Source organism: Cydia strobilella, chromosome 13 (genome assembly GCF_947568885.1).
Source record: "Cydia strobilella chromosome 13, ilCydStro3.1, whole genome shotgun sequence".
Taxonomy (NCBI): Eukaryota; Metazoa; Arthropoda; class Insecta; order Lepidoptera; family Tortricidae; genus Cydia; species Cydia strobilella.
This window is the reverse complement of record NC_086053.1, coordinates 8463307-8481963: the sequence shown is the minus strand read 5'-3', so window position 1 is coordinate 8481963 and position 18657 is coordinate 8463307. Positions and strand designations below refer to the sequence as shown.

The 18657-nt window shown below is 36.6% G+C and overlaps 1 protein-coding gene across 2 annotated transcripts in view; it reads right to left on the bottom strand.

The window, feature by feature from the left end:
* Positions 1-1963: 1963 nt before the first annotated feature.
* The window catches only part of LOC134746652 (cytochrome b5 reductase 4), an 86718-nt gene continuing 70024 nt past the window's right edge, over positions 1964-18657 (bottom strand). For both annotated transcript variants that reach the window (XM_063681153.1, XM_063681154.1), the window contains 8 exons: positions 12131-12277; positions 11983-12051; positions 11123-11760; positions 10322-10538; positions 5914-6101; positions 4225-4325; positions 3890-3979; positions 1964-3446 (listed from right to left, as the gene is read on the bottom strand). In XM_063681153.1, the coding sequence (XP_063537223.1) occupies positions 3215-3446; positions 3890-3979; positions 4225-4325; positions 5914-6101; positions 10322-10538; positions 11123-11760; positions 11983-12051; positions 12131-12277 (1682 nt within the window). In that variant the 3' untranslated portion in view covers positions 1964-3214. The remainder of the gene's footprint in view (positions 3447-3889; positions 3980-4224; positions 4326-5913; positions 6102-10321; positions 10539-11122; positions 11761-11982; positions 12052-12130; positions 12278-18657) is intronic.

Here is an 18657-nt window from a genome sequence, read left to right as displayed (position 1 = left end):
TTGGCTGACGTAATAAATTTATAAATAATAAGTACTTAATCGCACTTAAACTATCGTGAGACATATTTCATATTTATAATAGTGAGTAAAAACCGTACTGATAAATATTTTGAATAAGTACTTACCTATAATAATTAGCATTATGGCAGATTTTTACCGCTACTGTAGGTATATGAAGCAATAAGAAGGCATAAAAAGAAACAGAATATTGACGACGCGTCATTTATTTAAAAATAGTTAAATTATCAACACACCATAAAGCTATAACGAAAACATTACACCTGGAATGTAGGCACTTTAATAATTACAATTATTCACATTTTACCCTCTATACAAGACAATATATGCAGTTACGAATGTCGCTCACACTGCACTGGCCTTATAATATTATGCTCAGGGTGTGTAGAGAAGATGCCAATCGTTAACGCCTGGTAGCGAACGAAACTCAACTGTCTCTGTCGCACTAATATGGATGAGTGATAGAGAGAGATAACTACGCTACACTACGGAGCGTGAACGATAGGCATCTCGTCTACGCACCCTGGTAAACTACGAAACTGTATTCCAGTTTGTTCGGAATTTGTCATATGGGCTATGCACATGTGTGACCGCCAATATAGAAGTTGATCGAGTTTGAATGACACATGTTAGAAACATTAAACTGCTATAATATCTATTTAGAATTCTTTGTACCTATTTACGATCAAATGGACTGAAATTAGCTAGTATCGGACCACTAAAAAGATGTAAAATTGGTTTTATGGTGTTCTGTCCAGTGGTGTTTTCGCCTATTAGTATATTTCTTATTCAATGTTATCACACTACAGAAACTATCGTCTGCTATTGCTACCCATACCTCACAAAAGAAGCTGTTCTAAGGTACTTATACAAAATACCGTTAAATTAATCCAAATATGATATGTCGTAATACCGTGGTGTTGTAGTTTTTATACATGTTTACATGTACTGAAATATATGATTTAAAATTTGAACGTTACATTGAAAAATATAGGAATAAGGTTTTTAAGAACTGCTTACTTATGTTGGTTCTAGAATGATAATACAATATGTAAAAATACGAATGTAGGTATAAATAACAGTTTCCCAAAATAATTATTAAAAGGGCAAGTTCACATTAGACATGCGGCGCATGATGTCAGGGGGCCTAGCCAAGATGCCAAATGATTGCAAAAATCGAAACGAAACGCCAAGATAACCGTAAATAATGTATGGAAATGATAGCGTTTCGTTTCGTTTTCTGCAAACCAGGTATTTACAACAAGCTAGTGTTAAAGCAACCGGCCGACAAGCTAGTAAACATCAAATGGTGTCACCATCTATATCATAGTAGATTTCGAAGCACGAACAATAATATAACTTTACTATCACAATATACAAATGCTACGTCACTGCGTGCCAGCGCCAGCTAATGTACCTATGCCGCTAAGTAATATAATTATTACAGTTTTTAACTCTAAGCCCAATGTGTACGTGCCCTAACGCCTTCATACATTGACGTCTTCAAATTACCGTCTGCTTAGGTATTTAGTAGTCAAGGACAAGTAATCTTATACAAATATTACCCCTACCGTGTAATTAGCTCTTGTTGATCTAGGCGACCAAGTATATAATGTTTACACATATTAGAATATCCTGGGTAGGGGAGAATATAGATTAGATGTGAAAACATTAACATTTATAATACAACTAGGTATGTCAGGAATTTAAGCTCAAAGTTGGCACGAAATAACAATGAGATCGTTACGAGAAAAAAATACTAGGTACGAGTAGTCGAGGAAAGCAAAGGTTTTGCCACTTCACCAGTTCGGCTAATCATTCAAAAGGATCGCGTTCACTTTAGCTGGATTCTAAGATTACAAAATGTATTTCATTACCAGCTAAAGTGAACGCGATCCTTTTGAATGATTAGCCGAACTAGTGAAGTGGCAAAACCTTTGCAACAGTTTTGCAAAATGGACAACTATTTTCGACTTTTTTCAATGCCGTGAGCGTCCTAAATTGTACATGTTACATATTACCGATCTTCACAACTCAATTGTCTTTTCTTTAACAACTTATTTAATCCTACAACTTTAACATTCGATTCGAAAATCGGCTGCAGTTCCTGTCTTTTTTATATTTTTATTATAGAAATTAACCTAACACTTAGATACTTGACTGAACTGGCCAAGAAAATTTTATCTACACAGCATTTCACTTTTATCACATTTGATTTACAAATTAATCCAACTTTGTAGTATATATTGGTGTTTTGGCCATGTTATCGTAAAATTAATAATCTTACCTGTAGATAAATATAATCTATGTATGTAATTTGTAAGTAGGTAACTCTACATAGTTGGCTTCTGAAAATGCCAATAAAATACACAATAAAACTTTTAACTTACGACAGTGCTGGGCCGGGCCGTTTGGGACCTCTAAGCTAAGGCTATTAAGAAATATTTATAAATATTTACAGTTCTAGTCAAAAAAAAACCTTTATAAACATTGTTTAAGAATGTTAACTTTTTTTACGTGGAAAAAGAAAAAAACCCTACATATACATACCTACAACTTCAAGTCAGGTGTCTATATTAGACTCCTTTGCTGAATAACATAATAGGTATGTATAATTCGATGGCTTATCTACTTTAAGATCACTTTTTAAATAGGATACTTCTCCTTAAAATACTTGTACATATATTGCTGTTTGAAGACTAATGGACATACATGAAATTACAATTTCAGTTTATATCACTGCTTTTATCGTGAAATTCTATTTTACGTTTTGTGCATCATTTTATTGGGCTTTCTCTTATATATGTATTATTACACCTGCTTGTTAGTGATTTAGATAAGTAGGTACCTACTCGGGAAATCTGTAGCACTACATCGCAACGCATAATACCTATTACCAAAAATATTTTTTACACCTTTCGAATATGAAACTCAACCAACGTTCAAAAATATTGGTTAGGTTAGCTACCTACCTACCTTAAAAAATGTAAAATATTTATAATTTAACTAAATCAGAATTAAATTGAAATGTTATCCCTGCATCATAATAAAACAATATAATCTAAAACTACGTTGCGATGCAAATAGTATAGACCTTCATAATTGCATCACATTATGAACCTTAAATAAAAACACAGTCGTATTTACATGAGCTCGATTTGACACCTTTGATTTGCAAATACTATACATAGATATATTATCCCATGAAGGCGTGTATACATGAATCTTTCATGTCGAGTTTCTTCAGTAAGCCTATGGCGGTGTGCGTGAACTCGGTGGGACCGCAGACGCAGGCAAAGTGCGTGCACTGGTCTCTACATTTGAGAGAGTCTTTGCCTATGACTTGTGTAAGGAGGTTGGTAGTCACTCGGCCTTTATGCCCGGACCACGACGGACCGGCGTCTGACAAAACGTGGGTGACGGAGAACCTGAAATAGGTAAATATTGCGTTGCTTTAAAGGTAGGAACTCCGAAATTACAAGACGAGAATTAGGAACACAAGGAATTAGACAGACGGCAAAAGAGGCGACGCGAGGTAGTAGTAGAGTAGGTATCTATTAAGTTCGATGAAATTTAATTAATTTTCAGTCGGAATAAAGTTGAATTTGTTTTGTTTCGTTGGGCCTTAGGTTTATGACTAAGCCGTATTATCCCTGTATCCGCGCGGGTTAACAGTGCGATTAAAAAAATATAAATAACGAAAATCCTAAAATTGAGTTGAAACCTAAGATTTCATACTAATAACAGAGAGTATTATTAAGAACATTGAGGGAGGTTTGCATTAAAAAATATTTAAATTTTAAATATGTACCAAGTTTACGAGATGCAGGAACATTTATTTTTACGCAGTTAGGTAAAATACATTTCTCACCTGTCATCTTCCCTAGCGATTTCTTCGAAATTTTCCCGGAACAGGATATCCTCCTCCGTTTTGTTAAAGAATAACAAATGGATGCGTTCACTGAAAAATAAAATTATGAAATGCTAAAATTGCCACACCATTTAACTACTTACATTATTTATTTCGATGAGTAAGCCCTTTACTGAATTTTCCGTATTTTGATCACTATTTTCATATAATAGGAACGTTACATAAGTTACATTCGTTTAGCTTCCGTCTTTTGAAAATGTTGTTTAAAAGAGAAAGGTAGATACTTTAAATTTAAAGTTTTGTCGTTAAGTATGTAGTCAGTATTAAAATCTTACCATCTCGGATTGGACCTCGGCAGCATGAATTTCAGCAGACCCAGCATTGGCGTGATACCCGATCCGGCCGCCACGAAGTATATCTCCTTCACCCCTTTTAGCTATAATACAACATAATATCAATAAGAGCCATACTAGTAGCCTGTCTTGCGAAAATATACGGTCTTAAAATCCCCATTAACCTTAGGTACCTATTACCCTTAAGTATTTTGTAGTGACATGTATCAAAATGTAACGGCAGATTTAGAGTCGGTTGCACGTTATTTTTTTTTATCTAGTTATTTATTACCTACAACAAGAACAAGAAGTACAATTGTTTGTTATGGACAAAGCTCCACAAAACTACGCTTAGCTTAAGTTAATTTATTGTATGAGAAGTTTCATAGTTCACTGGTGAGTGGCGTTGATCAGTACGTCAATTGTGGTTGATGGAGCTAGCCCTTACTTAAATAAAACAATGTTGAAGGTTCTAAAATATACAGCGATTTAAAGCCGATCATACCATGTTTATAGTTTCTTAAGTTCGCCAGGTCTGGCAGTGAGAAGACGCAATAATGCCAGTAGGTACTGAATTAATTTCTAAGCCTGTACCTATTGCTTCTCGGAATCAGCGCCATTCGACCGAGAAGCAATACAAATTAACTTACCTATCAGAAGATTGGATCCCTTTCGGGTTCCGCGAGTCTTTAACTATAACCGCACCAATGTGCGGCGTGAATAGGAAGTATAGGAACCATTGTTGTGGCGTTATTTAACTCTCTGGCGAGATTTTGATTTTAATTACAACCTTTGATCTCTTATTACATGTCTTTTACCGAATATAATATCCAAATATATTAAAATTAAATTATAACGCATATTGGTTCACGAAATTTTTCTTTGCCTTCAAACTTGTATTCCGAATAAGTAAACTAAACATCTCCATTCTCCATCTGCTGTAGGCAAGTATGTTGGCACCTAATACTTTTATGAGTAGGTAGAGTAAATATTTAAAATACATTTACATCAATTTTAAATAGAGGGCTCTCATTTGAAATACCTATGAACATTCATTATGAACTGAACATCATTCATATTCATATTAGGTAATATGAAGAGTAATTAAAATTGCAGTCCAGTAGCGGAGGTAGGTACCTCTGCAACTGACTCAACAACTCGGTACTGGCTCACAAGGCATACAATTTGGAAAACAGTCAATTGTATAGTTACCTATACCTACTTTGTCTCGAGTAACGTTTAACAAGTGTAATATACGGTTGTTATAGGCTGCGTTTCGACCAGTGATTTTATTGGTTCTGGCAAAGAGAATAGATATAGAATGAAAATGTATAAAAATATCAAAAAATGTACAATATATACTTATATGGATAAATTATTATTGATTTTTTTAGAACGCCATATGAATTTGACCCATGGTCTTTCACTGATACGTGTTAAAATTGTTAAATATCGAACGGTCTCGTCAACGCCATCTAGCCGAGTATAGGCCAAATGTGAGGCGCCATATATTTGAGTATAACTTTTTCTTGATATTTCGAGGCACTTTTTTTCCTTAGACTTTACTTATCTTATACGGAGTTACATATATCTTTGGTTCTGGAAAAATACGTACCTCGCTACGCATCCTCGCACATCTCTGGTGGAAACGCAGCCTTACAGTATAATAAAAGCATAGTACCACTTCCTTACCGTATGTAGCTGAAAGTTTCCGTATGGCCCAGAGACCGTGACCTCATCGCCAGGCTGTAACGCTGTTAGGTAGGGTGACAAGGCGCCAGTGTCGTACCCCTTCACGGCGAGATGAATGGCACTATCCCGTTTTGCATCAGGCCCCCAACCTTCACCGACTGGTGTGTACGATCTCACGCATTCCAAGTCTGTAACAATACCGATTATTTAATGTTGTTACAAAAACGCATTCTATTGCGTTTTACATCTGACATTTTCACACCTCGGGTCGGGATACCTAAGATAAGAAAATAAAAGCTTGTAAAAAGCCAACCTCAGTAAAACCTTTAACCCCTGAAGGTAAGCGACTGGCACAGTTATATTAAGTCAGAAAACGTTGCGCTTGTATACTCCATTATGTGCCCTGTCAAATTGTGAGAAAAAAACCTAATGTAGGTACCAACAATTTTTAAGGGTATCACTCCGGGATTTACAATTTCAGCGCGCAGCGCAATTAAAAATCTGGAGTAGTTATTCCTACTTGTTCTATGAAACAACGAGCGTTGCCCGTTGTCGTTTGTAGAATGGAAATAAGTTTAGAACCTATACAATTTGTCCAATGAAATGTAAAAATTGGGAATGTCTCCAAAATATCAAACCTCCAGTTAACAAAGCATTGAACAAAAGTCAAATTTAGAACTCCTAAAGTTAGCTTTAAACAAAATAAAGTTTGAATTACTTTCGTTAACTTTTTACTTAATTGAATAAAATTCAATTCACGCAGACGATACCTACGCCAAATACCTCGCTTATTTTTCTAATTGACTGCTTACAAAAGTAGCTGTTACGTATGAAATATTGTCAATGTCAACAGAATAAGGGATTAATAAGGGCATGACATTTATGATACTCCCTTAATATTAACAATAGGTACTTTAATGTTAATAGTAACAAGCAAACGGATAGCGATGGCCGAAATAATCTCATGGGTCCCGTATAAGGTATTAAGCCGATTACGTACATCACGTTACCGAGTATATTTACAGGGGAAAACAAGAATATTGCGGTGTCCATACATCGGGGTTTTCGGTGCGGGAATGTTTGACATTAGCCAAAGAGTAGGTATTGACATAGTTATTTGTGCAACAAGAGAGGAAAGTTGGTTTTTCTTGCGAGGGTTTATTTACTCAAAAACACGAGATGTAAAATAACTTTGCTCTCGTGTTGCACATATAATTTTTCACCTCAGTAGTGAGAACATATTAAAGGTTAAAATGTAATTCGAATTACACAGAATAATACAAAAAAAAAGTATGAAGTGGCAGTTCATGGCCTTCACTAAATTAAAAAGCTTCTTTGTTTAACTCCCTGGAGTGAGGAAAGTCGCACGAAAGTAGGCTTGTTCGAGCTGCTGAGGTGAAAAATATATTTTTTATATTTTAACAAACTTTGCTACCAAGTGAAACACAATTTTCTTCACCACACCAACGCTAGGAAAATACTAACTGTAAATCATTATAAATCAAATCCAAATGAACATTTTTTAATACGTATCATTCAAAATCATCATTTAAAAGTCAATTCTACTCGCCGACATCAGAAATTAACTCAAAATTTGTATCAAATTACTTTGCCACTCTTGTGGATAAAATGCAACTTTCTCTTCCGTTTTTGAAAGATAAGGAGCGTCTTTACGAGCTAGTGTGGTGAAAATAAAATTGTATCATTGTGTGTATACAATAGATTTAGATATTTATTCTCATAATATAAAATTACAATACGCAGAGGTCGTTATTCATATGATGTTTTCTCAGACTGTCTGATAATACCTCTACTCTTACTAAAATCATTCCCGCACCGAAAACCCCGATGTATGGCTGATGTCCATACCAGGGGTGCGAAACTCCTCGCTTCGGGCAAACTCGGCTCCGTTCGGCTCAGCATTGTTCCGAGCAATTATTAATAGGGTTGGCACAACGTAAGTACAGGGCGTTTGTTTTATAGTCACCTGCAATAATTTACGGCGTGAATATGTAGGTCATACTAAACTACTTTTACCATGGAACTAATACCGAAATCGCAAAAAAACTAGCAAACAGCAATTCCATCATACTCCGTCCGTCTGTCTGTTACCTCTTCACGCTTAAACCTACATAAATACCTAAGAACCTAAATATTATGCAATACATTTATCTCGATATTCGTTTAAGACTATTATAAACATCAACAGTATATAAAACTGCGAAGTGATTGTATGCTAGATGATACTAAGCGAAAGGTAATTCTGCCAAACGGCATTTCTGCCATATAACATTATGCAATACAAAAATATGCCACAAAACTTTCTGCGACACAATAGGGAACCCCTCCTGTCTTACCTTTACCAGGGCCAATCACCGATCAGTTTATAATTTAAAAAAAAGTAGGTACCTATAGGTGCACTTGCTCCCGGTGTCCTTTTCTGTCATGTCATGACAAAAATATACTTAAGCACTAATGGAATATTTGGCACTGCGAAAAAGGAACAATTCTCAAATTCATTGTCATTATGATGAAAAAACTCAACAACAAATTAAATCGGCCCAGGGACGAAACTGAATGTCAAAAGCCATGATAGATAAGTAAGGGATAAATAAAGGCCGGAAAGGGTCTGTTTGGAATTTTTATTAATCGTATAATATTTCAGTCACTTGATGATAATAAGAATAATATATCTATAGAAAAGTTAATCTAAAATTGGTGCTGTTTTAAACAAGTATTTTATTGAATGGCATTATCATTAATTGGCGTCAATCTCAAATAGCGTCCACTCGTACACAATTTTCTAATGGAATCAGCGAGCTAATGTCCTTCAATTTCATTTTTAGCGTCCACATCACCACCTGGTCACAAAAATTGTCCAATTGTCTGGACTGGCCTTTAATTAGAAAATAAACAAAAGAGTCAAACAGTCTTTCAGCTTCGGGAAGTCTTTTTTCAGTCAGTTGTGTACTAATGTAGCTATAGTCATATGTATGTAATACGGCTATACTTACTAATACGGGTAGATGTGGGTCGGTTATACTTTGTCAGAACTATCATGACTTGTGAGTTATGTATGATTGATGACTTTCACGCTTAGGAAGCCGCCAAGCATGATAAACTAAGGTAAATAATTCACAAAAAAATAGCCACAACCGAATACAGAACCTCCTCCTTCTATGAAATTGAAGTCGGTTAAAAAGAGGTCAAGTCGAAACTTACGAGTATAGGCCAATTCGAGTTTTAGTTATTCGTTCTGTTTCCGGTATGATACTGATCTGTCAGTGTCAAAAGTGACGTTTTTGGTTGACGAAATGTCACTTTTGACACTGACAGATCAGTATCATATCGGAAACAGATCGAATACCTAACTAAAACGAAATGGCCTGTTACTAAGCCGGTATTACCCCGTCAATTAGGGTTACCAGGTCAGATTTCCTATTTCACAGGACATCCATATTCAAAATTCATGATTCAGGGTTTAAAATTCGGACACTTACCTATTAATAATGCTGTATTTGCTTGAAATAAACATATGTATAGGTATTGTAGGTATACAAATACATATATTTACTAAAAACGTATGCACATAAAAGACAAAAAAAATACAAACAAAGACACTAAAACTAACTAAAAAAATAAGTACATTACTAATATACTATCCTATTTATACTATCAACCCCATTCCGACCCCCACCCAGCCCAAAAGTGCCAAATATACTAGCGGCATTACCGCGCTGGATGGCAAGCGATATCTGTTGGACTAAGTATTAGGAGCCTGAACAGGGATCGCACCCTATGTCACGTAGACGCCACCCCAAGTCTCTAACCAACTTCTTTGCCTCCGAACACGACGGCCCCGCCGTTTCCACCGCGACCGAAACAAAATCATACGATGGTTCCAGGTTAGGGTATTTTAAGCGTTTGAGCCTCGCGGCATTTTCCGAGGCTGCGTCTGCCAACCTGCTAGCGGAGCAAGATGAGTAGGCGCAAATGTACTCACGAAGGTTGCATCCCAGAGCAACCAGCGGCCCACAAAATCCAGCGTTAAGACGTCCGGGCGCTTGCAATCTGTACGGCTTAATCCTTGAGGCTCCAGAATGCAAGGCACGTATGGTTTACAACTTAACATTACTGCTCATAAGTATTTGCTTACTTGAGAGATTGGTAATGAACACAAGAAATTAACATAATTTCTGTATAAAGTATACTGGAAAAATCGTTAGTGATTCGTAAGGTTTTGGTTGCACCTCTGGAGTTGCAGGGCTACGCTACGGACGGCTACGGACACTGCTTATCATCAGGCGGGCCGTATTCTTGTTCGCTACAGACATAGTATTAAAAAAAAATCCTGATCACTTTACTGCTACGCCGCAGGCCATCCACACGCTCGGCTCACCAGACTCACCAGATATAGTCCTATGCACTCGCACATGATGCCCGAGCGGTGCCACCAGTGCCTGCGCGGGTGCCGCGAGCGACAGCAGCACCGTGTCGTGCGACACACGCGACACGCGCGCCACACGACACGACACGGAACGCGGCGTCGACACCCGGCTTGCCGCGCCCGCCACTGCTTCCCCGCAGGTCTTCCACACGCCCGGCTCGGCTTTGTGTGATATCACCTATGTGTTGAAGAAAGGAACTACTTAAACATTATAAATTATTCGTGCAACAAGAGGATTGACCAGCAAATTTTAAGTACGATATGTTTGATGTCTAGAGTTAGATCAAGAAAAGGCTGCAACGATTTTGATAGCACACGCAGTGCAAGTGTTATTTTAAATGTCAAATTTCTATGAAATTATGACGTATAAACAACACTTGCAGTGCGTATGCTATCAAAATCGTTGCAGACTTTTCTTGGACTAACTCTATCTACCTACTTCTACAGATCGGAGTTAATTTTGCCTACTTACTTTATTTTGATATGAATGGATAAAGTGCTCAACTCTCTCAAATTGGGCAAGCCAGTAGAAATCGAATCTCACAATCGATGTGGACTTGTTGGTGTTGGTGATAATAATTTCGGAAGCGGATATTTGGAAATTAAAATTCCAATACGACCCCGTTAACTCTTAATTGGATCCGATGTAGACACGACTGTAGTTAGCATTACCGAAAAAATGTTAAAAATCTACATATCATACGACTCATACGAGTAGGTGGTCTATTCAATCTGCACTGTGTGTAATATACGTATACGAACCTCGATTTTCCCACTTTCAGCGAACACTCGCAGCTGTAATGATTCTAACAACTTCGCCTCGGGAACTAATTTGAGTGTTCGCACCCAGCCGTTAGTGGCTACTTCAACAATCAAAATCCCTTCAATGATCCTCGCACAGCCGCCTGGGTTTGCCAGCGGCCCTGTGTATACCGACAACGTCAGTTTAGTAGACGTTTGAATCCAATCAAAGCGTAGAGGCGAAGGGGCGGTGTCACTTTTTTCCGACGTTTTGACAGGGCTCGCAGCTGCTCTCCGACTTATGGACACTGGCAGATCGCTGGATTGTATTAAACTCTGCATTATTTTGCTAGGCGGACTGCCTTTAACGTTCTCTTCGCTCTTTGCCGACATTTTTTTTCTAACAGGGGTGATACAATTAGCAAGATTTTCCATGGACTTTCTGACCAGCTCTTGCGCTTTGGAGGGTTCCCTGAGACGGTTTTCTGATTTGGGGGAGGGAGTGGATGAACCGAAGAGTTCCTCCGCGTCTGGCCTGTCAAGTCGTAGCGGACCCACGAGGCATTTCGCGAGAAGGGAATCGTAGTTTACCCACGGATGTACTTTATCAAATAGTTGAGTAGCGTCTATTCCCGCTCCCCGCATTAATTCCTCCGGACCTGAATACAGAATAAAATTATAAGTATAATTCTATATTATTATTATTATATTATATACGAATGCACAGGCAGCTTAAAATATCTGATACGTGCATATCAATGTCCTGCACTTGTGTTTTGTCCATTCGTAAAATGTTTGTCGAGTCTGTTTTTAAAGGAGTTCACTGAAGAAGTTCTATAGAGAACTTAAGAAATATTCGAAAGCGTCAAAGTAAATCTTACCTCCAGGATGGTAAGGCAAATAATGTGTAATGTTGTACACGCGACCTCGGATAGCTAACCAGGCATCATCTGAAAACACAATAGATCGTAAATGGCAACATCAAGTCGGGTTAGCTCGCATGAACAGTATTATACAAGTGACCCTAACTTTGCGTATTATGCGCGGCGAGTTCGTCCGGCGACACGGGCCGCATACGGCCGCCGACGCCCGCGAGGTCTTTCCCGGAGTTGCCCAGACGGATCCAGTCCATCAGACTGTGTCCGGGCTGCAGTGCGCATTTGTTCCTAGGATTGCCTGCAACAAACCAAAACGAGATGATTATTAGAGATTGCCAAGGATTATTATAGATACCTGCGCACATTTTTAATGAAACTTTTAGTTAGTTTGTTTTTAATAGCCGTTTTTAAAAACGAACATTGCACAGCACCCTCCCAGTTGTGGTAGAGATTGTACAAAGTGACTTTTCCAGCTGATGTGCATGCATGTGTTTACTGTAGGTACAATAAACTAATATTGAACAGCTGTTTAGACAGCTCGCTGATATTTATTTCCAAGAAATTTCATTGCCTTTTGTTTAACAGGTGTTTTGATAATATTTTTTACGAGCACTAACAGGAATCTCGGATAATATTTGTGTTAAATATGTACAACAAGTTTTGCTAAATAAATCAGGGTGTTTGCACTCTGTAAATTTACCTTTCTCCTAAGCCCGGCTAAGACGCTTATTGTTCATTCGTCCGTTAAATTGGACGTCGAGTAATACCTAATGCTTATTTGATTTCCCTCAAAGGGCATTTGTAAATTCAATCCAGACCTCTATTTAAATCATATTTCTGTTGTGAATAGCTTTTGTATACTCTATTAAGCGGGCCATGTGAAATTTACATTTTCAATTAATTAATATGAATAATAACGCAAGCAATGGATGAGTATGACAGGAATCCCAGGAACGTTAATCTAGGTTCCAGTTTTCATGAATAAATAATAGCCATTTATGTAAATACGGCTTGTGGGTGTGATTTAATTGGGATAATACATTTAGTTGTTAGCTCAGTAACCAAATACGTAAATACTTAAGCAGTTTTCGCTGTATTCCGTCAGAACATTCAGAACAAACTAAATACAAAGCTGACAATAATATAGTAGCTAATTTTCAATAAATATCAATAAATTATTAAAATTTGAGAGAATCATGTGTTTAGCTTGTGTGTTTAGTATATTTTACTCCCAATTTTATTTATCGGACTACGGACAGGGCAGAAAATTAATTCGATTGAGCTTTATAATTTATTTGTGAATGGATGTTTCGTCTGTTTATGTAAACATAACTTCACTGGTTAGCGTATGTGAACAAATGACGCCGTTCCCAACTGATCAATAAATCAAAGCTCCCTCAAGTTATGAGTAGATTTATTCCTCTCGATACCAAATCAGTATTGTACTGTTGACTTTTCGGACATCTGATTTGTTCAGTTCAGCTTGGTGCGGATGTCTTATTAATGGAGCGGACGCCCTCATTGATTAGTTACTTGCTAATGAGAACAATTAGATGAAGACTATTTAAAGGAACAAACGTACCTATCACTGCCTATAAATTACTAGGTATTAAGAAAATCTCGGCGAATCATAAAGTACAATATAGCGTGGAATAAAGATGTCGAGAAAGCTGAATTGCCACAAGTAACGGGTCCATATAACTCCCTCAACAGTTCCCCTCATGTCCGATATCATATTGCCGTCGATTTTAAGACGTCCCACAGGGCTTCTTAATAGGATAAAATATATATATATAGCTTATTACGTTAATCTTCCACATTAACTAGGTGCCTTGAGACAGACACTAACCGATGGCTCATCTACTCACGTACTCCGGCCGTCAGATCTTTATTGAGTATTCGACAGTCTTTGTTACAAAGTAGGATAATCATGCTGATGGACCGACTTTATTGAATAGGGATGTTGACATTTTTTTTAGAACTGTTTTCATTTTATAGATAATTATTGCAAAAAAAATTATTCATTAATCTTTAATAAAAAATCGACTTTCATTAGTTTAGTGTTTAAATTTCGCGCAAAAACGCTCCAAGCTGTCACGTGATCTTGATGACGTAACGATGTGATAAACAAACTGCTGTCAGTGCCACCTCTGGCACTGACTGGTCCTCACCACCAGGTTTGACAACTTGTCTGTGCGTGTTTCTCACAACGTGACGTCGCGCGCTCCGATTTGCGTTTGCAGTCACGTGATGCTGGGCATTATTTTAAATACTTTTTAAATTATTTTTAATTAATTTATTACGCATATTTACACTTACAAAATATGATTTTCAGCATTCTAATATTCCCTGCTATGGTAAAAGCATAACATTTTATATTTTCGCGATTCATGTCAACATCCCTATTTACTCGTAGGTCGTTGTAGCAACAATCATTATTAACATCACAACTATTATATATAGTTCTGATGTTTTGTTCTAAATTAATTAGCAACCTAAGTAAATACTGCTTAGATAGAACCCATAGAGTCTGTTTTAACATTTATATAGGGGTAAATAATATAAACTTTAGTAATTTTGATAATTTTTGGACATATTTCTGTTAATGTCGTAGGATCTAATGTTCTATCCAGCGTAGCTCGAGCAATAAGTAAACTTCGTAATACAAATCCGTGGCAACCATTAGCGGCGCCTGAAAGTAATGAGTCCCAAACTTTTCTGTTACAAATCAATATTGGGTAACTTAATTGAGAACGACGAAATTCCTCAGCTTTGACTTGTAAGTTCTGCACGGAAATAAATTACAGCTTGACAGGAAAGGTGACCAGTTAATTAGGATTTACAGTAATATTGTTACACTGATTAAAATAGAGTAGATGTTTGACATTTCGTTTGTGTTTTATAACAAGAAAAACTTTAACTAGACTACGGTTTTTCTCGCAATAATCTCTTAAAGGGGGTAAAATGTAGCCTATGTCACCATTGTCATAAAAATGAATCGACTCAAAAATTGTGGTATTAGGTAATCGTGGACTTGACGCTACGGCACAACACACGACACAAACAAACCTTCATACAAAACAGCCACAAATTAAATAAAACTTTTTCCATACATTTACTATAGAAAAACCGAGAAATTTTATTAAAATTTTTTGATCTCGCCAATCAGTCCTATTACGTTTAAGGACCGGTAATCCTGTAGGACTCCTCTGCGAGATAGAAAAATGTGAATAAAATTTCACTTTTTCTCCATAGTAAATGTATGGAAAAAGTTTTCTTTAATTTGTGGCTTTTTAGTACAGTCGCCATCAGATATATCGGAGCGCCCGAGGCGCTCACAAATATCTGAACACGCCTCTATTGTCAAGGCGCTAGAGTGCGTGTTCAGATATTGTGACCACCTTGGCCGCTCCGATATATCTGATGGCGACTGTACACTACCGTAAGTTAACCCCTAGGAAACTATTGATACTGGATAGGAATGGAATCGACTGGCATAAAAAAATAGCATGTAAATAATAAAAGATCATTTTAATACAAATTGTATGGGAAAAGTTTTCCTCGATTTGTGGCTTTCCAGCGTAAATTTTTTTTGGTCCCATACAAGCTTTTGATCCTGTATAGGAATGGGATCGATTGGCATAAAACAAAGTTTATAAAACGACCTTTTTCTCGCATCCTGTATGTTTTTTTCAATATCTGTAAATGCCAATCTTGATTAATTTGAAATTGAGGGCAGGTCTTCTAAGACCATTTTCGCGTAGCAGCACGGGGTGCGGTAATAGCTGCCCTCACTGACCCAATAAGAAAATTCACCCTGTATATGTATTATACACTAATATCACTAAGTTACAAAGGCAATTTTACAGAAAATTTTATTTTTGATATTTTTTCAGAAGGCCGACTTGGCTGACCAACCCGGAAATGATAAGATAATGCTACAGGATATTTATAATTTCCTTAAAAGGAATGCTACACAACCGGTGTCGTACGCAAAAATGAGGCTAACTTAAGATAAAAAAGGTTTTTCACATTATCCGACATGTTATTACGGAGAACGCTTGGTTAATAAAATAAAAACTTGCATGATAACTATCTACATACGGCGCGATTCGAACTTTAGGATACGTCAAAAGTTTGCTAAAGTTACGATATGGATCGTATTTTAAAGTTCGAATCAGGCCGATAATGTGACATCAATATCGTATTAAAATTTTCAAAGTTCGAATACGAGTAGATACCTATTCAAATTTTTAGTACGTTTCTTTTGATATCGAATTTCTTTGAAATTATGACGTACAAATAACACTTGCACTGCGTATGCTATCAAAATCGTTGCAGACTTTACTTGGTCTATCTTTAGTCGTCTGTTTGCTCTCTCAAAAACCCAGTAAAACCTCACTTTCCCAAGCTATTCACACTGACAACTATTCCACCTGTCTAATTTGTATTTGCGTCTCACATTTTGCTTAGTGATAGAGTGAGACGCAATTAATGCACATTCGACCTCAGAGGATGAATTTAACGCTGTATTTTTTATAGGTTTTTGCGCCGCGTCATGAACACGATTCTTCAACGAAAATTAATTTCGCGAAGGCACGTTTTTATATTCTATCGTTTGTAGACGGAGATGAGAACAAAAGATGCGATAATATTAAAAAATATATTGCACTACATAAGTATATAACACTTTAAACTCTCGCGTTTTGAACACATATTTAATTATACAAACGAAATTAAATCGCGGTAGACCCGTTTGTATAATTAAATAAATATTAAAGGGTTAAAGAGGTATTTCCCGTTGGATATATGGATATTACGTATCATTTTATGATTAATATGTACCGTATCTGCAGTATAGTTCCATGTCTCGTGAAATAGATATTGAAGTAGAAATGTGTCACTTTGTATAATTGAAAAATTAAAAAAAAATTGCTAATGATATTATTTTCAAAATTGCTTTCTTAGGGTTAGACATGAGGATATCACGTATCATTTGTGTACAAAAAAAAATCAGCCATGGTATGTTTCGATTTTTTTTTTGTTTTAATTTAAAAAAAATGCCCGAAATGTAATGATGTGATATATTTTTAGAATCGCCTCAAAAAGCCCTTTCGTATGATACCACAGTCGATAGGTTTTAAATAAAAAAATATTTTTTTTTCCATACAAAAAAAATAATGTTTTATTGAAATTGGGGTCGAGCGGCTTCCGCTAAAAGAATTATGCACTACATACATCTGTAAGTTAAGTCTGTAAGTAAAAGGTAACCTTATGTATCTAATAATACAATTAGGTAACATTACATTCAGGATAGACTCCAAAATAAAATAATCATTCACACAATTTACTCACTTACGGCTTATAATGCAGTAACTTTGTCGCCTTTTGTAACGGGGTTCGTATGCGTGAAATGGGGGGGGGGGGGGAGTCGGCTCCCCAGTTCCATTGTATGCTCTTGCTGCTTTCTTGCTCTTAGCAACTAGGGCAAGTTATATATATATCATTTTCATACCTATAATTTATTCATTTTTATGATAAAACCAAATTATCAAAATTTAAGGATCGTGTTCGATCAGAACGATATAGCCGAATAGTTTGCATATTTTGAAGCCGGTTAAAACAATATAAAACGCGAACCATTTCACCTGACGAAAGCAATTTAGAGTTTTGGTGCAGACTACTATTATTAGGTAAGTTGGAGAAATGTGAACACTTGAACATCAAGCTCCCAAGCGCACATCTCCTAGAAGTGGAAAGTGAAGTTTGTGATTTGTGAAGTAGAAAAGGGGTGTCAAAATAAATAGTTACTTAAAAAAAACCGGACAAGTGCGAGTCGGACTCGCCCACCGAGGGTTTCGTACTTTTTAGTATTTGTTGTTATAGCGGCAAGAGAAATACCTCAACTTAATTTCAAGTGTCTAGCTATCGCGGTTCATGAGATACAGCCTGGTGACAGACAGACAGACGGACAATGGAGTCTTAGTAATAGCACGTAATAGGGTCCCGTTTTTACCCTTTGGGTATTACGGAACCCTAAAAAGGTGGGATCTTTTGTCAATCCGACCCTTCAATAATGTTTTTGTTTAATGTTATGATTTTGTCAAGTCTATTTTAATAAACATTTCAATAGACGGCGGCTATACCGCTTCAACATAATTCTTAAATTGTTACCTATTACAAATTGGTAAAAAACAGATTTAAAATTGCTTTCTGTATGCGCATTTTTTTATAATTTTACCTTTTTAGATTTACGGCTGCGATTTCGTTTTAAGAAACAAAGTGCAAAGCCTTACCATCTCCATGGACTGAAAAATAATAGAAGAAGAAAATATATGGATTAGTGTAAGCGAATTGAGAGAATAAACAACACTTGAGTGCCCAGTCTACGCTACACGCAGTCATGCAAACGCAGTTAAAAATGTAATAGCACAAGGGCAAATGCCATGAACAATTTTACACGGAAACTAGATTATATTTGCAGGGGCAGACTGAACCGTAATTTAAAAGGTTAAAGTTGGCTCAATAGAAATAAATCACGGAAAATGACATTTTTAATGCGAATGTGAACACTATTATTAATATATTACTAACACTAACACGTCGCGCGTAAGTGCTACGCTAACAGAAGTGAAGCTCTTGTCATTAACGTAGTCTTTAGATTCCGAACAGTTGCAG